Source organism: Pimephales promelas, chromosome 12 (assembly GCF_988280905.1).
Source record: "Pimephales promelas chromosome 12, fPimPro1.hap1.1, whole genome shotgun sequence".
Classification (NCBI taxonomy): domain Eukaryota; kingdom Metazoa; phylum Chordata; class Actinopteri; order Cypriniformes; family Leuciscidae; genus Pimephales; species Pimephales promelas.
In genome coordinates, this window is record NC_142780.1 from 3,044,771 (window position 1) to 3,063,562 (window position 18,792).

General features: G+C 37.3%; 2 protein-coding genes and 1 long non-coding RNA gene across 4 annotated transcripts in view; 2 read left to right on the forward strand and 1 right to left on the reverse strand.

The window, feature by feature from the left end:
• mtf1 (metal-regulatory transcription factor 1) overlaps window positions 1-4,707 on the forward strand; it is a 29,664-nt gene extending 24,957 nt beyond the window's left edge. For both annotated transcript variants that reach the window (XM_039651308.2, XM_089118225.1), the window contains exon 12: window positions 380-4,707. In XM_039651308.2, the coding sequence (XP_039507242.2) occupies window positions 380-684 (305 nt within the window). In that variant the 3' untranslated portion in view covers window positions 685-4,707. The remainder of the gene's footprint in view (window positions 1-379) is intronic.
• A 54-nt stretch (window positions 4,708-4,761) lies between these two features.
• On the reverse strand, window positions 4,762-5,344 carry LOC148976915 (uncharacterized). Its single transcript, XR_016145903.1, has 4 exons — window positions 5,255-5,344; window positions 5,133-5,182; window positions 4,947-5,063; window positions 4,762-4,869 (listed from the first exon to the last, which is right to left on the reverse strand). It is a non-coding gene; the product is annotated as an uncharacterized LOC148976915 (long non-coding RNA).
• Window positions 5,345-6,145: 801 nt separating this feature from the next.
• Window positions 6,146-16,767, forward strand: yrdc (yrdC N(6)-threonylcarbamoyltransferase domain containing). Its single transcript, XM_039651323.2, has 6 exons — window positions 6,146-6,377; window positions 7,993-8,191; window positions 9,975-10,089; window positions 11,358-11,477; window positions 11,559-11,689; window positions 16,208-16,767. Exons 1-6 carry the CDS (start codon window positions 6,215-6,217, stop codon window positions 16,275-16,277), a joined length of 798 nt encoding a protein of 265 aa, XP_039507257.2. The 5' UTR covers window positions 6,146-6,214; the 3' UTR covers window positions 16,278-16,767.
• Window positions 16,768-18,792: the final 2,025 nt, after the last annotated feature.

Genomic DNA, 18,792 nt, shown 5'->3' on the forward strand with positions numbered 1-18,792 from the left:
ATGCAACGTACCACTGCACTCCTCAAGTAACAACAAAATATGGTTATGAGCTTTAAGCTGTAATATAAATTATATTCGTTTATATAAGTTTAAATAAAGTCACACTCTGCCATGCTTTCATTGATTTGATTTCCTCATTGGAGCTGAAATGACGGGTTGAGGGGTTTGTGTCGCCCAGATCTGCATGCGTTCATCTCCCACACAAAAGCAGAATTTCAAACCAAATATGTAAAAATCCACTAAATTAATTGGCCAATTCCGCGATTCCGTCCGTGATTTCGTTATCGCGGAAATCATAGGGCCCTACATTGGGTGTTAATGTCAAGCCCTGCTTCCATGGTAATGTGTATTATCACAGCTAGTTGTGTGTGTGTTTCAGGGAACGCAGTGCAGCAGATCGGCCTGAGCCTGCCGGTGATCATCATAAAGCAGGAGGAGTCCTGCCAGTGTCAGTGTGCCTGCAGAGACTCGGCTAAAGACAAGAGCACCCCCTCCTCAGTGGAGAAGACCAAGACCACATCACCTCCTCCTGCTCCTCCATCTCTCCCTGAGGATCCTCCATCAGAGCCGGCCCCCGATCCCGTGACCCCCGACCCCCCCGCCGACGGGCTGGACCTGCTCAGCCCGGAGACCACGGCCAACATCGAGGCCCTGCTGGACCAGTTCCCCAGCGGCGCCCCCTAGAGGTTCATCTGTACCGTGTACAGATGCGCTTCTAACACACACCATCCAAACCAGTGGTTTGTGGTGCACTTTGAAGGCAGGCAGAGCAGCTTCTCATAATGCTCAGGGCTGCGCGATTAATCGACATTCACACGTAATCGCACTTAAATCGAGTTGGCTTGTCGGGATTTTGAAACGGCAAAGGCTGTGATTATTAGTTATCTGCAACTGCGAGTTTCAGTAGCTTATAACGTGCAGCTTTATTCGCATTTATGAACAAAAGACAACATTAATAACATGCTTTTACTCCAAACTCCCTTCATAAGCACAGCTGAGCTCGTCCTTCTGTGAGATGAATAAGGCAGTCGTGTGTTTATTAGTCGTGTTTCCTCAATCGAAGCGTTTCAATCGTCTGTTTATTCAGGTACAGAGACACTATGGAGCCCATAGGGGTTTCCTGGAGTGATGTGCGTTATCGTACTTCTGCGGGGGATATTTTCAGTGTGTGTGACGCCCTCTGGAGTTTAGCATTTACTACCGATCAGCCGCTAGACAAACTGCAATAATCGCAGCCTTTGCCAGATCGCGTGCGGTTTTACTGTGATTAATCGTGCAGCCCTGATTAGCTTTGAGTCTCATTAGCTTTTAACCCCGCTCAATTATTAATATTTGACATTTGCTTATAGAGATTCAACGTACAAAACGAGGCATACATGCTGTACTTAACTTTAAACTTGAAATCCACTAGATCGATCATGGGATATATATATATGTGAGACTTCAACAGTAAGGCCTCCATCATGGCTTGAATCATCTACTCTGAAGTCCTGCACATTGAAGTATTTTATGTGTAATTTATTGGAAAGGCTGCAGTGGTTAATGTGATTTTTGAGATGCTTTATTTTACGGTTTGTCCGTCTGGATGAACTGCGATGAACATTTCCCTGCCTTTTAAATGTAATTTCGAGGTTTGTTTTGGCTGCCTATAACTTAGTATTTAATTTTATATATGTTAATTTATTAAAATACTCAATTGTTGGATTAATGTAGCTCTTTTACCCACATTTTCAATCAATTTTCGCTCCCCTAACTGGGTGGAGCAAGATACTTTAAGTGGATCTCACGAAACCTGTCTAGAAATTCTTCGGGTCATATTTCCCATAATCAAAAGGAGAAATTAAATGTTTTTTTTTGTTTTTTGCATAAAGAAATTAACCCAATTGTAGAACCGTTTCGAATATTATGGCTATTAACATCCGCGATGTTCATGTAAAAAAAAAAAAAAAAATTAAATTAAACTGAATTTAATTTAGACTGATTTAAATTTACATTTTTATTTATGCAAAAAAATGTCCTCTTGATTTTTGGATGAAATATGAGCTCTTGAACCTCTGTGATGGGATCAGACACTGTAATCTTGCCTTTGTGACGGGCGTGTGCTTGGGTTTTCTTTCTTCTCTCTCATTGGTTGTTACAGATCACTGCGTCTCGTCACGTCCCCCTGCACTTTCCTTTCCTGAAAATCCCACGAGTCTCTTTTGTGGCCCACTCAGGGATTCAGAAGAACAAGCAGCAAAGTGTGTGTGTTAGAGTGAGTGTCTGAGTCAGTGAGTCAGTCAGTCAGTGAGTGTCTGAATCAGTGAGTGAGTCAGTGAGTGAGTGAGTGAGTGTCTGAGTCAGTCAGTGAGTGAGTCAGTCAGTGAGTGAGTAAGTGAGTGAGTCAGTGAGTGAGTGTCTAAATCAGTGAGTGAGTGAGTCAGTGAGCCAGTGAGTGAGTGAGTTAGTGAGTGAGTCAGTCAGTGAGTCAGTGAGTGTCTGAGTCAATGAGTGAGTCAGTGAGCCAGTGAGTGTCTGAGTCAGTCAGTGAGCCAGTGAGTGTCTGAGTCAGTGAGTGAGTGTCTGAGTCAGTGAGTGAGTGTCTGAGTCAGTGAGTCAGTCAGTCAGTGAGTGAGTGTCTGAGTTAGTGAGTCAGTGAGTTTGAGTCAGTGAGTGAGTGTCTGAGTCAGTGAGTGAGTCAGTGAGTGAGTGAGTGTGTGAGTCAGTGAGTGAGTGTCTGAGTGAGTCAGTGAGTGAGTGTCTGAGTCAGTGAGTCAGTCAGTGAGTGAGTGTATGAGTCAGTGAGTGTCTGAGTCAGTCAGTCAGTCAGTGAGTGAGTGTCTGAGTCAGTGAGTGAGTGAGTGAGTGTCTGAGTCAGTGAGTGAGTCAGTGAGTGAGTGAGTGTCTGAGTCAGTGAGTCAGTCAGTGAGTGAGTGTCTCAGTCAGTGAGTGAGTGAGTGTCTGAGTCAGTGAGTGAGTCAGTGAGTGAGTGAGTGTCTGAGTCAGTGAGTCAGTCAGTGAGTGAGTGTCTCAGTCAGTGAGTGAGTGAGTGTCTGAGTCAGTGAGTGAGTCAGTGAGTGAGTGAGTGTCTGAGTCAGTGAGTCAGTCAGTGAGTGAGTCATAAGTGTCTGAGTCAGTGAGTCAGTCAGTGAGTGTCTGAGTCAGTGAGTGAGTCGGTGAGTGTCTGAGTCAGTGAGTGAGTCAGTGAGTCGGTGAGTGTCTGAGTCAGTAAGTCAGTCAGTGAGTGTCTGAGTCAGTGAGTGAGTCGGTGAGTGTCTGAGTCAGTGAGTCAGTGAGTGAGTGTGTGTGTGTGTACTGCACTACCCGGCCACAGTTCAGCCTGCGCTCGTTCGCCCCTCTCTTCTAAACCACTGCTGTAAAGACTCTAGCTGACCGTAATGTAAATATATAGTAGATTTTAAATGATAAATGTTTCAGCCATTAGATTGTATTTGTATTTTTGTACAGGAGTGTGTGTGAGACGAGAGCTGAGCCTCTGCACTGCCTGCGCTGTCAGCTGTGTGTAGTGTGTAGTTCTCCAGACCCTGTTATTCGAGAACTGCCTTACAACTCCAGCTCGCTCATTCATTCCTCCCCGTCTCAGATCCCGGCGGAGAAACACTGAGCCTTTCCTGTCCAGTGCCAAATAACAGCGCGAGCCGCCGCTGCGCTAGAGCCTGTGCGTCGCTCCCTCAGTGTCCATCCGGTGCTTTATTTATCCACTACAGTTTCTTTTTAATCTATAAACTGTGCAAACTTATTATAGTTTAAACAACAGTTCTTTCCCTAATGACCGGCACTTATCCAGCCGATAAACATAATAATAATAATAATGTACATGCTTTCTGACCTTATTGTTTGTTGACATTTCATATAGGACTAGTTACTTTACAGGATGAAAGATTAATGTTGACTGAAGCCAATTTTTATTCATCAACTAACAACAACTATGCAATGTGTCACAGACCATCAAACCACTCCATCTGTACATGTTCACATGCAAAATATCACGTGTCAGCGTTCATATTTAGCATATGCAAGTCACTATAGAGTGAAACTGTCCTGTTGCGTTGAATATTTCACATTTAACAGCCTTTTTGTTTTTCTTAACCCATCAAAATGTTGTTGTGTACAGTTATGTTTGATGTGACTTAATCTGTTGTTTTGTTTTGTATCTGGGCATTGCAATGTTTATATATACATACATATATACATATATATATATATATATTCCTGTTGAGAACTTTTGCTGCTTTATGTAATTTTTTTGACACTCACATGACATAAAAATCATGCATTTGTTTTAATGTTGGAAAAATAGTTGTGAAAAACTACTTGCTTGACCTTCAAGATGTTGAATCATTCCACCTTCGTCAGGTGCCATCATCATCATTACGCTTTCATTCACACGAGGGTCTTCTGAATGCATTAACTGATGATTTGGTCCTTCTGTGCAACAAAAATATTAATATTGCTTCTTAAACAGTTGCTTTCCATAGAAGATATTTATTCAGAAATTCTGATCTCCTGGTCCGGCATGTTAGTCGAGTCACAAATGCTTCCATAATGATTGCTTTTGATACCCAGAGTGTGAGGAAACTGTAAAGATCTGTATTTTTAAAGAATGTATAATGTGAAAATTTTCTCATATGCTTGTTTTGTATAAAGTATTATGGCAAAGTAATAACTTTTTGAATCAAAAAGCAATACAATACCAGTAAAACCCTGTGTAATTGGTTACATTATTTCTTGTTTCAGTAAGAAATTGTTCCATCCCAACACTTTCACATCATAGATTTTATTTTTAAACACACACACACACACACATTACAAATCATAATCTGCTCAGTTATCTGGTCCTGGATATGACGTGTTCTCAAGGCCTTTTTCCTACCAAAATAAAAACTTGAATAAATAGAGTTGAAAAGCCTTTTAAAAGCAACTCTATAAAACCGTATTGAACCCACAGCGATGATGTTCTGGATTTCCAACAGGTCGTTCATGATCGCGTCGCAGAGACAGATCTGCGCCTTTCTCTCAGAGATTAGGGCATCAAGAGCCTCCAGGTTTCTCTCAGAAGGACACTGTTTTAAATAAAAGAATTAAAAAAGGAGTGTGGTTTTCAAACATAAATGCAAAAACATACAATTTACCCGATTTGTGTGTAGATTTTCTTCCTGGGCATTAGTGTCTTCAGGTTTTCCTGAAGCGGGAGATTTATAAATAATTAAATTAACCTATATAATGTTTCTTCAAATGTATGAAAATGTCTTACCTGCAGTTGACGCCATTTTTAGTGTTGGTTATACATCCAGATGCAGTCGGTCTTAATTATATCAATTATTCATTAGTCATAATTAATTACATCAGCAAGTTAATTATATTTATTGGTCTTAACAGGATGCACCTGGGTATTTGCACTTAATTGGTCGTTCTTGCGAGACTAAATCACCACAGTCATTTAAAGCCCCCCCTGAGGTGAAAAATAAGTATTTGTTTATGTGTCTATGTGGTGTTTTTAATATGCTTTAAGTCAAACCATGTCTAAGTTCATTAGTCGACAGCTTTGCTGAGTATTTTCTCCTTAAAACTGCAGTGAACCAAAGACAGTCTCAAAAACGCCCCTGTTTGCTGCATCACAAACATGCGACCAATCCCGTCACGTGTGGGCGGGGCTTGATAGTTAGACGGAAGCTGTCTGATGTGTGGACCCTTCTTTATACTGTCTGATGTGGACGGGAACATATCTCAGATGAAACTCCTGTAAACACACACAGGTATCTGATGTACATGTACAGTTAGGAGAGGTATCTCATGAAGCCCCTGTAAACACACACGGGTATGCACATGTACAGTTAGGACAGGTATCTCACATGAAACCCCTGTAAACACACAGGGATCTGATGCACATTAGGAGAGGTATCTCATGAAACCCCTGTAAACACACACAGGTATCTGATGCGCATGTATGTGGAACTTTATTCTTGTACAAACAGACTTACATTCAAGCTATTTTAAGGAATTACTTTTCTTTCCATAGGAAAAAACGTTTAAATGTGTAATTTTGGTGATGAAAGATGCGTTTTAATGGTTACAATTATTGACTGCAGGGGGACTTTAAGTTTGTTTTGTAACACAACCGCAGCATTGCCTCAGCGGGACTTATATTTTGAAGTGCTGTCAGCCGCGGCTTCCTGTTGTGTGAAAGCATGCTCGTCATTGAGCGCAGCTGTTTATGGTCTTCTTCAGGTTTATTCGTACTACCTGCACACGTTTAAATACTTCATCTTATACACGAAACAAGCCCTTTAAGAGTGTCATCATGTGTAAAGAGCTGAAGACGAGAGTCCTGCGGATTCCACCTCTTGACGCAGAGGATCTGACGTCACAGCAGCGCGGTAAGACTCCCTCAACTAAGTTAGAAATCTCGCTTATGATATCCGTCGATAACAAGCACTTCTGGGGTGTTTTTTTACTGTCTTTGGTTTCTGCTAATGTTTCATAACCAAGAGTTTCCTTTATATTTTACAAGAGTAACTTTAAACGCGCTCCTAATTTGAAAGATAATTTTCATACAGTAACTTGTTTGTTCTGTGTGTGAATTGTCCTTTGAAATGTCCAACGGTGACTTAAATATTTTTACTTAAGTGTCATTTCTATTTCATATTTTGGACACAAAAACTCATATTTTGTCTGCTTTTGTCATGATGTCATAGCTGGCAATTTCTGTGTTAAATGACCTATAATTAAATTTTACCTTTTGTTTTTGCATAATTTGCTTGTTTAAAGGTGATCACTTATTAACAATATTATTTTGCACGTTTAACAGTTTTAATATCAAGCATGTTCTTTACGTGAAGTATGAAACGCTTATACTTTTTACTTTATTTTGGGCGAAATGGTTGGTGATGTCAACACTGTGGGACAGTTCATATTTAAAATGTTTGTTCATTCATCCATAACAATTATTGCAGTCTTTGTTCAGATTATCGTATTTTTAATAATGTAATATTCATAACAATCTATAGCAGGGGTATTCAAACTGAGGCCCGTTAGATAAAAAGCAGTTTAAAAAAAAAATTGAAATAAATAAAAATAAGATTCATCTAACACCCCCCAAATGTTTTTTTCTAATAATAAAACGTTAATTAAAATAAATAAATAAAATTAAGTAAACTGATAATAAAATAGATGATAAATAAAATAAATAAAAACATTATTAAAATAAGAAAGAAAAAAATAATACTTGTTATTAAATAAATAATACTTGTTTTAAACAAATAATCAATTAAAAAAAGTAAAAATAGTGATTTGTATATATTTGATTTAAATAAATAAAAGTTAATACATTTGATTAAATTAAATAAATAATTTAGATTTCATCTAAACAAAACAATGACTATAAATACAACTTTGATTAAAATAACTAATAAAAATAACTGAAAAATAAAATCAATGGTAAAATAAATAAAAATCATAAAGTTAGGAAATTAATAAATAGATTAAAATTAAAAACTGCATAATATAAATGAAGTATGATTTAAATAGATAATATATATGCATAAATAAATGCATGAACAAAATACATATCTTACATCTGCAAACTTACAGTGAGAAAATAGAAAAACAAAATACTTTACACATTTATAATATGATTTTTTTTTTTACAGCATTAATTGGGTCGTTATACATAAACAAATACAGATTGCTATCTTTTCAATGTTAGGATGAGGGTCACTCACGTGCGAATGATCATATTTTGGGATTAAAAGGATTGGGAAGCCCTGACCTATAGTAGGATTGATGGATCTGAACATGATACGAGGTGTTTGCAGAAATTAGAATAGACAAACCAAATGTTTCCAAGTCTTTCAATGTGAGTCTTAAATACCAATAATAATAAAACAAATGTGAATGTTGGAGCCCGTTGATGCTTTAAGACGCATTTGTTCCTCCTAGTTGTGTGTGTCAGTGTGTTCTGATCTGTGTTCCTCCCGGTTGTGTGTGTGTCAGAGTGTGTTCTGGAGGCGCTGAGGTCCACGTCAGAGGCTCTGGGGAACGGGCAGGTCGTAGCTCTGCCCACCGACACCATCTACGGTCTGGCCTGTGTGGCCCAGAACTCCTCCGCCGTGCGACGGGTTTACGACATCAAGGGCCGGAACAGGGACAAGCCTCTCGCCATCTGTGTCGGGGAAGTGCAGGACATATACAGGTGCAGTTCTCCAGCAGCGCCTTCAACTCTCGCGTGCTCTTCGGGAAAATTGAGCTGCTTTTTTTTAGTGAAGGGAATTGTACTTAGTGAAGGGAAGCTTGTTTCTGCCACATAACGAAAAATAAAAAAGGTAATTGCGACTTTTTATCTCACAATTGCGAGATATAAAGTCAGAATTTTAGTTGAAATAAAGTCGCAATTGCATGTTATAAATTCAGAATTACGAGTTGCAATTTTGACTTTATACCTCACAGTTTTGAGAAATAGTCCGAACTGCGAGATGTAAACTCGCAATTGTGAGAGTCACAATTATCTTTTAAAAACGTTTTATTCTGTGGCGGAAACAAGCTTCCATAAGTTTCGGCATTCGGCATCAAAAAACATTGGACATGATTCAAAAAGGTTAAACGGTCCTGAAAAAAAATAGTCACACTTGTTCTGTTTCGTGGTCAAATTAATTTCATGAAAGTCCTCTAGTGGAAGCGTTTGGTACTGCAGACAAAAAAAAATCTCACTCAAAGCTCTTTTTTTTATGTTACGTATCTATTCTATTTAAAATAATTTATCACAGTTTCCACAAATAAATTGCTAATAATCATAAATGTTTCTTGATCATCAGATCATCATATAAGAGTGATTTCTGAAGGATCATGTGACACTGAAGACTGGAGTAATGATGCTGAAAATTCAGCTTTGATCACAGGAATAAATTACACTTTATAATATGTTCAAATAGCAAACTTTAAAATTATATTTCACAATATTTATTGTATTTTTGATCAAAAGCAGCCTTGGTGAGCAGAAGAGTAGGAATGCACCGAAATGAAAATTCTTGGCTGAAAACGAGGAAACCAAGGCCGAAAACCGAAACACCGAAATTATGCCAAATATTAGTATCATTTAATTTATGGCTATGACGGTGTACAAACTTCAAACTAAAATCAAGGCATTGCAATTGCACAAATTAATATAACATTTTCAAAAAATAATTCAATTACAAATTATGCAAATATTTACTTGGCACAATGCACAGTATAAAATAAAATTCAAGCTAAAATGTTTAACTTGACCCCCACTCATGTGTACATGAGTGGGGGTCCATAATAAGTGGGGGTCAGTAAATAATAATCTACTGGCCTGCGGAAAGGTTTTAAAATTAAATGTTCTCTCATAAAAACAAAGCCGAGCACAAACTTCCCATCACACCAGCACTCAGTTTGCACGTCTAAATTAGTTGCTTACATTTAAAAAATTTAGCATACAATAGCATAAAAAGCCTTTTTAATGATTCCCATGTTTAATACTAGGGATGCACCGATATGAAAATGTTGGCCGATGCCGATAATTCGTTATATTTGAAAGCCGATAACCAATATATCGGCCGATAAACTTAAATCCAAATTTGTATCTAATTTTGAGAGCCTGATTACAAAAACAAAAGTCTCACAAATAAATCCATGTCCCAAGCGCACAATTATAATGACGTTCTCATTATAGTGTTGTATAGCCGATACGTCATATCGGCTACATGAAATTATAATAAGAACATTATAATTGTGTGATTGGGAAATGGATTTTAATGGTTTTTGCAATCAGGATCTCAAAAATTATATAAAAATTGGATTTAGATTTATCGGCCGATATTTCGGTTATCGGCTTTCAAATATAAAGAATTATCGGTTATCGGTATCGGCCAAAATGTTCATATCGGTGCATCCCTAGTGTTGATGTAATGCAGTGATATTGATGTTGCTGAAGGTGCGGCTGGTTCTGGTGTGTGCAGGTTCTGCCGTGTGTCTGTGACTGAGGATCTGCTGTCGGATCTGCTGCCGGGACCCGTCACACTCGTTCTGGAGAGATCACACACACTTAACGCCGATCTCAATCCCTTCACTAAGGTTAGGATCTGTGTGCGGAAACACACCCCTCGACCTATAATGTACTTTAATGGTGCATTGTGTAATATTTAGGAGGATCTGTTGACAGAAATGCAACATCATATACATATGTTTATTAGTGGCGTTTAAAGACCTTACATAATAAACTGTTGATGATCTCTGCAAATCCGCGGGTCCGCTTACATCGGCATGTTACTACGGTAACATGATTTGTCTCTAAGTAAATATAATTTGTAAAGAAACCTCATTACTTAACTGCCTCCTCTCTGCTGTCTCAGACGATGACATCACTTCCTGTAACTTCTGTTTGGTGCAATTCACAACCTCAACACTAGATGCTGCTAAAACTTACACACTGCACCTTTAATAGAATATACTTAAGTCTGAATGTTATGTGTCCATGTACTTAACTGTACGTTACTTGCAATTAAATCAAACCTAGTTTAAATCTATATTAAATTAGTTGAATTTTGTTGTGCTTTTTGATCCACTTAAAAACATCTTAATATGTAATTCCATAATTATTTATGTAAATGTATTTAAAATATGGTCACTTCGTTTTGGCTGAATGTATTTATAATAAACCAAAATATTTCTATTGAATCTTGTATGTCATGTATTTAAATGGATCTGTAATTACACATTTTAATGCAATTTTGTACATTTTAACTTTAAATGTTATACCGTAAACTCATAACGCACTACCGTAAAATTTATAATCAAATGCTTTACATGTACTTTAACAAATCAGAATCAGTGTACTGTAACGCATGACACAAGATTATTAAAACAAAGATTTAAAATGTACTTTAAGGTGAAATGTTGTATGTGCACGTACTGTGGGGTAGGATTCGGGTTTGTTTGAGGGTTAGTTACTAGTTAATGTAATTATGCATCATTTATAGTTATTACAACAGTAAATTAGTGTTACCAAAGAGTCCTGAAAGTGTTGGGTTTTTAAATACACTTAAGTGTCCTTTAAAATATATTTAAAGTCCCCCTGTAGTCAGTAATTGTATCTCTTGTAACATGCAACTCATCTTTGATCACCAAAATGACAACAAAAAAAAAATCTTTAATGTAACTCGACACCCTCGCCTCATTTAGTATGTGCGTTTCTATGAATATGCAAATGAGCCCCGCCTCCACTCACTCCACTGGTTGACGATCACACGTTGATCTGATTGGTTTGTGACGTCAGAAACACCAGTGATTTCACCAGTGAGTGTTTTCCCTGTTGTGTGTCATTAATGTTGTGTTTGCTGCAGCTCATAGGGGTCCGTATCCCAGATCACCCGTTCTTGAGACGCCTCTGTCAGATGTGTGGCGAACCGCTCGCGCTCACCAGCGCTAACGTCAGCGCTCAGACCAGTACGGTCGCTGCTAGCGTAAGCACAGGACTCCACGACTCCCAATGCTTTCTCAGTGGGCTTTGGTCTGGGTTTGACGTGTGTGTGTGTGTTCTGCAGGAGTTTAAGGATCTGTGGCCCAGGCTGGCGGTGGTGGTGGACGGAGGCCCGATTGGACATCAGAACCGCTTGGGTTCGACAGTCGTGGATCTGTCCGTGTGTGGCAGATACCGGATCATCAGACCGGGGTGGTGAGTGACTCACATTAACTCGAGTTGCGTCCGCAGTCGAACTCTTCTCTACTATATAAGAGGCAAGAACAGAGTAAAGCCTAGTTCACACTACATGATTTTAAAATGTCGGGCTGAACTGTGCAGTTCACACTACATGACTTGCTCTCAGTGAAATCATGAGTGTTCAAGTTGTTTAGCTGTTCACACCACACAACACAACGTGATTGATCCACAACAGGAGGTAACTCACTACACGAGTTAACAACGCACTACATAGATACAACCACGATCGGATGATAAGAGCATATCATTTGTGACTCAATGAGAGCTGTTTCAGTACTATAATACGGTCTAAATCCTGAAAATAATCAAACAAATAACGAGTTGACAACAACACGATTCTATCTGGTCTAGAAACCATGTTTTGTAACGAAAAACCACGCAATAAAACGAACCAGAAATGACGCGAAACTGCAGAGAAGAACACAACACGCGAATATGGACGTCAGACAGAAACTAGTGCTGCACACTGTTTGCTCGACGATCTGCTCTGAGAAAAAAAATGCAAAAAAGAAAAAGTAAGATTTACCTGGTGTCCTCAACCCATGCGTTGCTATGATTGGCTGTACTCATGACATCACTGAGATTGAGTCGCGCGACTGCTCGAGATATCTAGCATGCTAGATATTTTTCTGAGCTCGGTGACCTGTCTGCGAGCTGTCTGCGAGCTGTCTTTGATGCGTTGTTGGCTCTTTCACACTAACGGATTGGCGAGCGTTAATCGTCCGCTAATCGCCCGCGATTTGCACGCGATAACACCCTGACTTGTCGGCGACTCAACGATTTGCAAATCGGGCTTAAATCGGGCTTAAAATCACGTAGTGTGAACTAGGCTTAAGATGAAAAACTCTTAGTGTAGTTGTGAACCACATCCCATGAGGCCACAGAAGTGGATGTAGTTCACCTAAATGCCATTCATACTATATACAGGGTTCCCACTGGTCCTTGAAATCCTTGAAAATTTGTGAATCTGAAAACAAAAATTCAAGGCCCTGGAAAGTAAACATCCAAATATACTCGTCCTTGAAAGTGCTTGAATTTATTTTGTGCAAGAAGTTTCTGAAAAAAATTATATATTATTCCCTCCGGTCCGCTAACCTGTTATTTCGCCAACACTTCGTGGCCTATGCATACTCGCTTGCTTGGTTTACATTAGTCACGTGCATTTGCGCATTTCGTTTCGTTAAGTGTTTCCCATGTGAGGTACTTTGTGTTGTATTTTGGCATGACATTCACATGTGCACAAAACTATTACGTCGATACCTCAACATTTCACAGACACACTGTGAAACATTGCAAAAATAGTCTAAAACTGCTGAAACTATGTAACCTTGGTCTCACTTGAAATGTGTCCCGTCATTAAGTCCTTGAATTTAACGGTATTGTACCTTGAAAGGTCCTTGAATTGGAAGCTAACCAGGGTGTGGGAATCCTGTATATAAAACACACTTTTTAATAGTTGTGAAGCATTTAAAACCAAATGTAGTAGCAACTAGACAGTATGCGGTTTCGGATGCATGTTTAGTATTAGGGCTGCACGGTATACCAACATTATTGAAATGAGTGATTATATCTCTGTCTCATGTTTAAGAAGGATTATTAGGCTGCTGTCACTTTAAGAGCTGCACGGATCCGGTATTTAATACCTTTATTTAACGTTGAGATTAAAAAATCTCTTTTCCAAGAGTGTCCTGGCCAAGACAGGCAGCAGCAAAAATAACAAAGTTGCAGACATGACAAAAAAAACAAAAAACAAAACATGGAACATATAGCATAAACATAAAACATAGAAGCAAGAATCATCCAACTAATTATTCATAGCATTTACAAACAGTATGTATAGCCTCTATATCATTTAAAAGTCTTTCAAAAGCAATCAGTGAAACTATGTATACTGATACTAGGGACGTATTAGCCGGGACGTCCTGCATATTGGGCCCAATTTACTTGTCCTGTTTATTGAATGCTACGCTCACTGATCTAACCACTGAGTGATGCAACAGCAACACAACATTAGAGAATGATCACGACACTGGTCATCATCCAATCACAGCGCTCCCTTCATACGCATCGGACCATAGCAATAACAGACTCTACATTGAGAATTAATGATTCTTTTGGGACAAATCATTGTGAATCCTCTGCTGTCTGATTCGATCCGGACTCGCGCTAGTGGCTAATCCCTTTCACTGTACGGGTTTTGATTTCGGCAAATCAGTTTTAATGAATTCAAACAAAACTTTTTTTATTGTTCATGAGTCCAACGTCCGGCCACGTGAGAAAACATGAACTCTTCCTGGGGTAATCATATGCTGATGTGATTTGCTGCTCAAGAAATATTTCTAATCAGGCCTATTATTAATGTTAAAAAAACTGTTTGTTCACCTAATCCCTGGCTCACACTACAGGAGTTTTAAAGGGGTCATGAACTGGCTTTTTAAATTGTATTATATTGTTGTCTGAGGTCAACTTATGACGTTCGCTTGGTTTTTGCATTCAAAAACATCAAAATGAATAAGTAATAGGCTATTTTCTACCCTAGTTTTGAGCCTAGCTCAGAAACGCTCTGTTTTTATGGGCGTCTCGCACTGAAGACTTGGAAGTAAACGCCCACTGCTGTGAGTGGATAACAGTTTTGCATATTATAATGAGTTTCGACTCACTCGTCGGTCCACGTGGGGGAAATTGTTTTGAAAATGTCCAATGTTGTAAAATGGCGACCGGAATGATTCGCCCATACATGTTCGGCCCAGAGTCCGTGTGTTACACCATTCCTGTCAGATCCGATATAGACGGCACAGCACCGTTATTTACTCTTAATCGTCTGCAAATCCAGTCTTGTTTACAAAACAATCCTCAGTGAAATGAAGTGAACAGACGGACGATGTTTTACCCTCATCAGCTGGAACGTCATTAAAAATAAAGTTTATCCATGCAGTCCTATTGGAGTCCAGAGGAAGCTTATGCAGCGACCGTCTTCTTCCACAATATTGCTATAGTATCCAGCTGCAGACCCGCAGCACACCAGTTTCAGAACCCCAACGCCAGAACCGGAAGTAAGGGGCGGAGTTACGTTCTAACCAACACCCGCCAACACAAGCGCCAGGGCCGTAGGTGAGGGGCGGAGCTTAGGTTCGAAATCTAATAACGCCACCTAACGTAATTTGGAGGGTATTTTACACATGAAACGGCTTTTATTGAACATGAACTATACGTATGTTATGATGCTACATTACAGTACAATAAGCATTTTTAAAAACATTGATTTTGTGTAATATAATTGTAGATAGTTTCAGTTATCCGTTTCATTGTATTATGAGTTACTTCCTGATCAAGAAAAAATAATACTTGAAACTTATGGGCATTTTAATGTATAACAGTTTAATAATTTTAGCTAAGCAGTTTATACATAGGCTACGTGTAGATTTACGAAGGTAAGACCTTTTGTTTTTTGTTTTTTTTTATGAAGGAGTTAACTAATAAAAACAAGACAAGCATTGGAGGTTTTCAAAATTATACACAATTGGATAACTCATTAGACCTCTGTGATATTTTATGTTCTATTTATTTATTTATTGTGTTTACAAAAATCTTTAATTGTTTTGAAATTGAAGCTATGTATTTGTAAGATGATTTTGATTGTTTAATAGAAAAAAACAAAAACGCATGGGTATTTTGTATAAAATATACTTTATTCCACAAGAACATGTGCAGCATGCATTTTTTTTTTTTTTTTTGGTGTAAAATAATAATGTCAAAATCTAAAAAAGAGAGAGAAATTTCGGCATTGTTTTAAAAGAAACAATAAAATTATATACAAAATGACCAATTCAACCATAGGCCTGTTTTATCACAACAAGTAGGCATCTATGTTATTTAGATATGCTTGTAATGCGCGAATCGGTGGGCGGGGCTAAAGGTGTTGAAGTAGGCGTTGATCTTCTTCTGCGGGGGTGGGGTTTTATCCTCTTTGACGTCATAGTTCCCCACTTTGAAAAATGAGTCGTTTTCAGAGGCTGGTGTCAATAAAAGCTTTTTCTGGACTAACAAGGACGATTTCAGTTCTGAAACTTACAGGATATTCTTATAATATGATGACCTCTTAGATGTCAAAAGCTCAAGGACAATTTGATTTCTCAGTTCATCACCCCTTTTTAAATGTTTTATTTATTATTAAGCACTTTCCATGCCACAAAAGTGCTATACAATACAAATACAACAATACAAAAGAACACAACACACTATAAACACTCTATCTGGTTGAAAGCTATTGATAAAGGATTTTTTTTAAGCAGATACTTTAGCATTTTATTCCAAAGACAGCGACGGCTCGCTCTAGTGATCGAAGGCACCCCAGGATTACAGGATCTCCAGGACCTGTTTGCTTTATGGATCTGACTGCATCTGAAAGATTAGACAGTGATTTATTCTGTAGGGATGTAAAACATAACCTTGTTTTCTCGTGTCGTCTGTCAGCGCTCTCTCGGCTACGGTGAAAGTCCTCGAGGGCAAGCATGGACTCGTGGAGGATCCCGGCGACCCGTGAGTTTCAGAGCGGAGGGTCGTCTGTGAAGCTCCTCTTGTTTCCTCTGAAGTCTTCCTCTCAGGTGTTTTGGATGCACACACACACGTCTGGGTCATTTCCACAGCGCTCCAGTTACACTGGGAATATTATAATGAGTGATGTGCTATGTTAAAGTACTGTAATACTTTAGTTTTGTTATTTATTGCGGTTTTAAACTCCTGATTGTCGGGTTCGGGAGAGTCCGTTGTTCTCTGACATGAACTTTATCATTACTGTTTTGCATTGTGGACCAAAGGGAAGTCAATCATCTTTTTGCCATCTTTGTCTTTTCTTTTTACAATAGTCCTTCACATTTGGTTTTTGAAATTTTAATATATTATGTCTTTGCTTGCTTTGTTTCATGTTATTTCATACATTTGGTTTTTATAATGTTTATGAATTCATGGAGGTGTTTGTTTCCGGTTGTAAAGGTGTTTGATCAATAAATAATGCATACAGTCATTTAAACACATTCCTCTCATTCTTTTAAAGGAGAAGTCCGCCGCAAAATGAGCCTTTGGTCTAATAACACATCGGTACCTAGTCGACCGTTCTCTGAGATTTGTTTTCATGATAATCGAATGTAAAGAGTTTTATCTCTAAAAACTGTTTATAGTTTATGGGGCATAGAGTAATTAAAAATGAAAAATCTGCAGAGTTTGTTTTTGTTTAAGGAAATGTGGTTTTGGGCAGAAAATTAACTATTTGGCTAATTGTGTGATGTAGGCGTGTTTCTGTTTTAAGAGGTTTAAGAATTGGCAAACGCTGCTTAACAATTAAAAAAATCTCATCTGAGTTGATGAGTTGATGTCTGCCATGCCAAAAAATAGTTTTTGGATGTAAATGTTGCGCACTTTATGGCATGTAATGTGCACACACTCAACATCCCAATCCTTCCCAAGAGATTTACAGTGCATATATGCATGCAAAAAAAAAACAAAAAAAAAAAACATTTTTGCCGTATAAATAGCATGCACTAGACATTAAATTCATGGTATATACGCACTTTCATGATATCGTTTTGGTGTGGGTGAAAGCAGCTCTCCTGGATCGGGAATATTTCGTACATCAAATACTTTTTTATTAGTTTTAAATAGTTTTATTAATAATCAATAATCAGTGTTAGTGGTCACACCAAATATTGTTACTTATACATGTTTTAACTTTACATTGGGTCTTGAATTGCACATTTCAATTGAGCAACTCTGTATTTTAACCATTATAATTTTGTCAAGGCATAAAACACACATACACATTTTTATATATATATATATAAAAAAAATATATGCACACAGTGCACCCACATATATTATGTAAACACAAACTTTTATTTTGCATGTGATTAATCGTTTGACAACCCATATATATATATATATATATATATATATATATGTATGTATGTATGTATGTATGTATATATATATATTTTTTTTTTAAAGCAATGCAGTTTGTTTCATTAACAAGGAATAAAAAAGTCTTTATATCACTTGGCTGGAATTTTAAAGAATAATAATAAATAATTATTCTGGAATAATAAAGAATGAAAAATCTCATCTGTCCTCCAAACTCCAATAGAAACAAAATACAAAAAAAAAACTTTTAGGACCTAACTTTAAAACCTAACTTTTAGGACATTTATTTTATTGTTATTTTTCTTTGTACATATATATATATATATATATAAATCCCTCAGACTAAAAAACTCCTAAATCTTTTAAAAAATATATATATATTTATATATATATATTTTTTTTTAAGATTTAGGAGTTTTTTGGTCTGAGGGATTTATATATATATATATATATATATATATATATATATATATATATATATATGTACAAAGAAAATAACAATAAAATAAATGTCCTCCTTCAATAAATGCTCCTTCAAAATTAAATCTCATGTAAAATATTTTAGTAATAGGATAGGATAATAGATGTCCTCCTAAAATAAGTCTCATTGAAGAAATCCTCAAAACACCTTAAAAAAGAACAGCATGCATAGACAAAATGAGCATAGACAATATGATGTATAAAACCATACAAATATATTTTTTTATAGGGTTGACAAATCATTTTTTGTATTCGAGGCAATTGAGTTGTGGTTTATTTTACAGTATGTGCACTTACAGTGCTTCTTACTTAAGGTACTGGTAATATAAGGTAACTTAAGGGTTAGTGCTTCCCAGAGTTATGACAGTTATTGCAATTATAAGTTCTGGGGAATAGGACTGTAAAATAAAGTGCAACAATTGAGAACAAAAATTTAAGAAACACTTAAAACTTTCCTGTAAAGTGTCATTGTTACGTGTTACTAGTAGTAATTACAACAAATTATGCATAATTACATGCATCTAGCCGTATACATTTAGTGTTTTGATAGTACGTAAATGTATAATTACATATAATTTGATTAAAAAAATTGAAATATTAACCGCATAAGGTCCAACATATATCTAAATATTCTTCAAGGTTTTACATCCATTTATTATATTGTT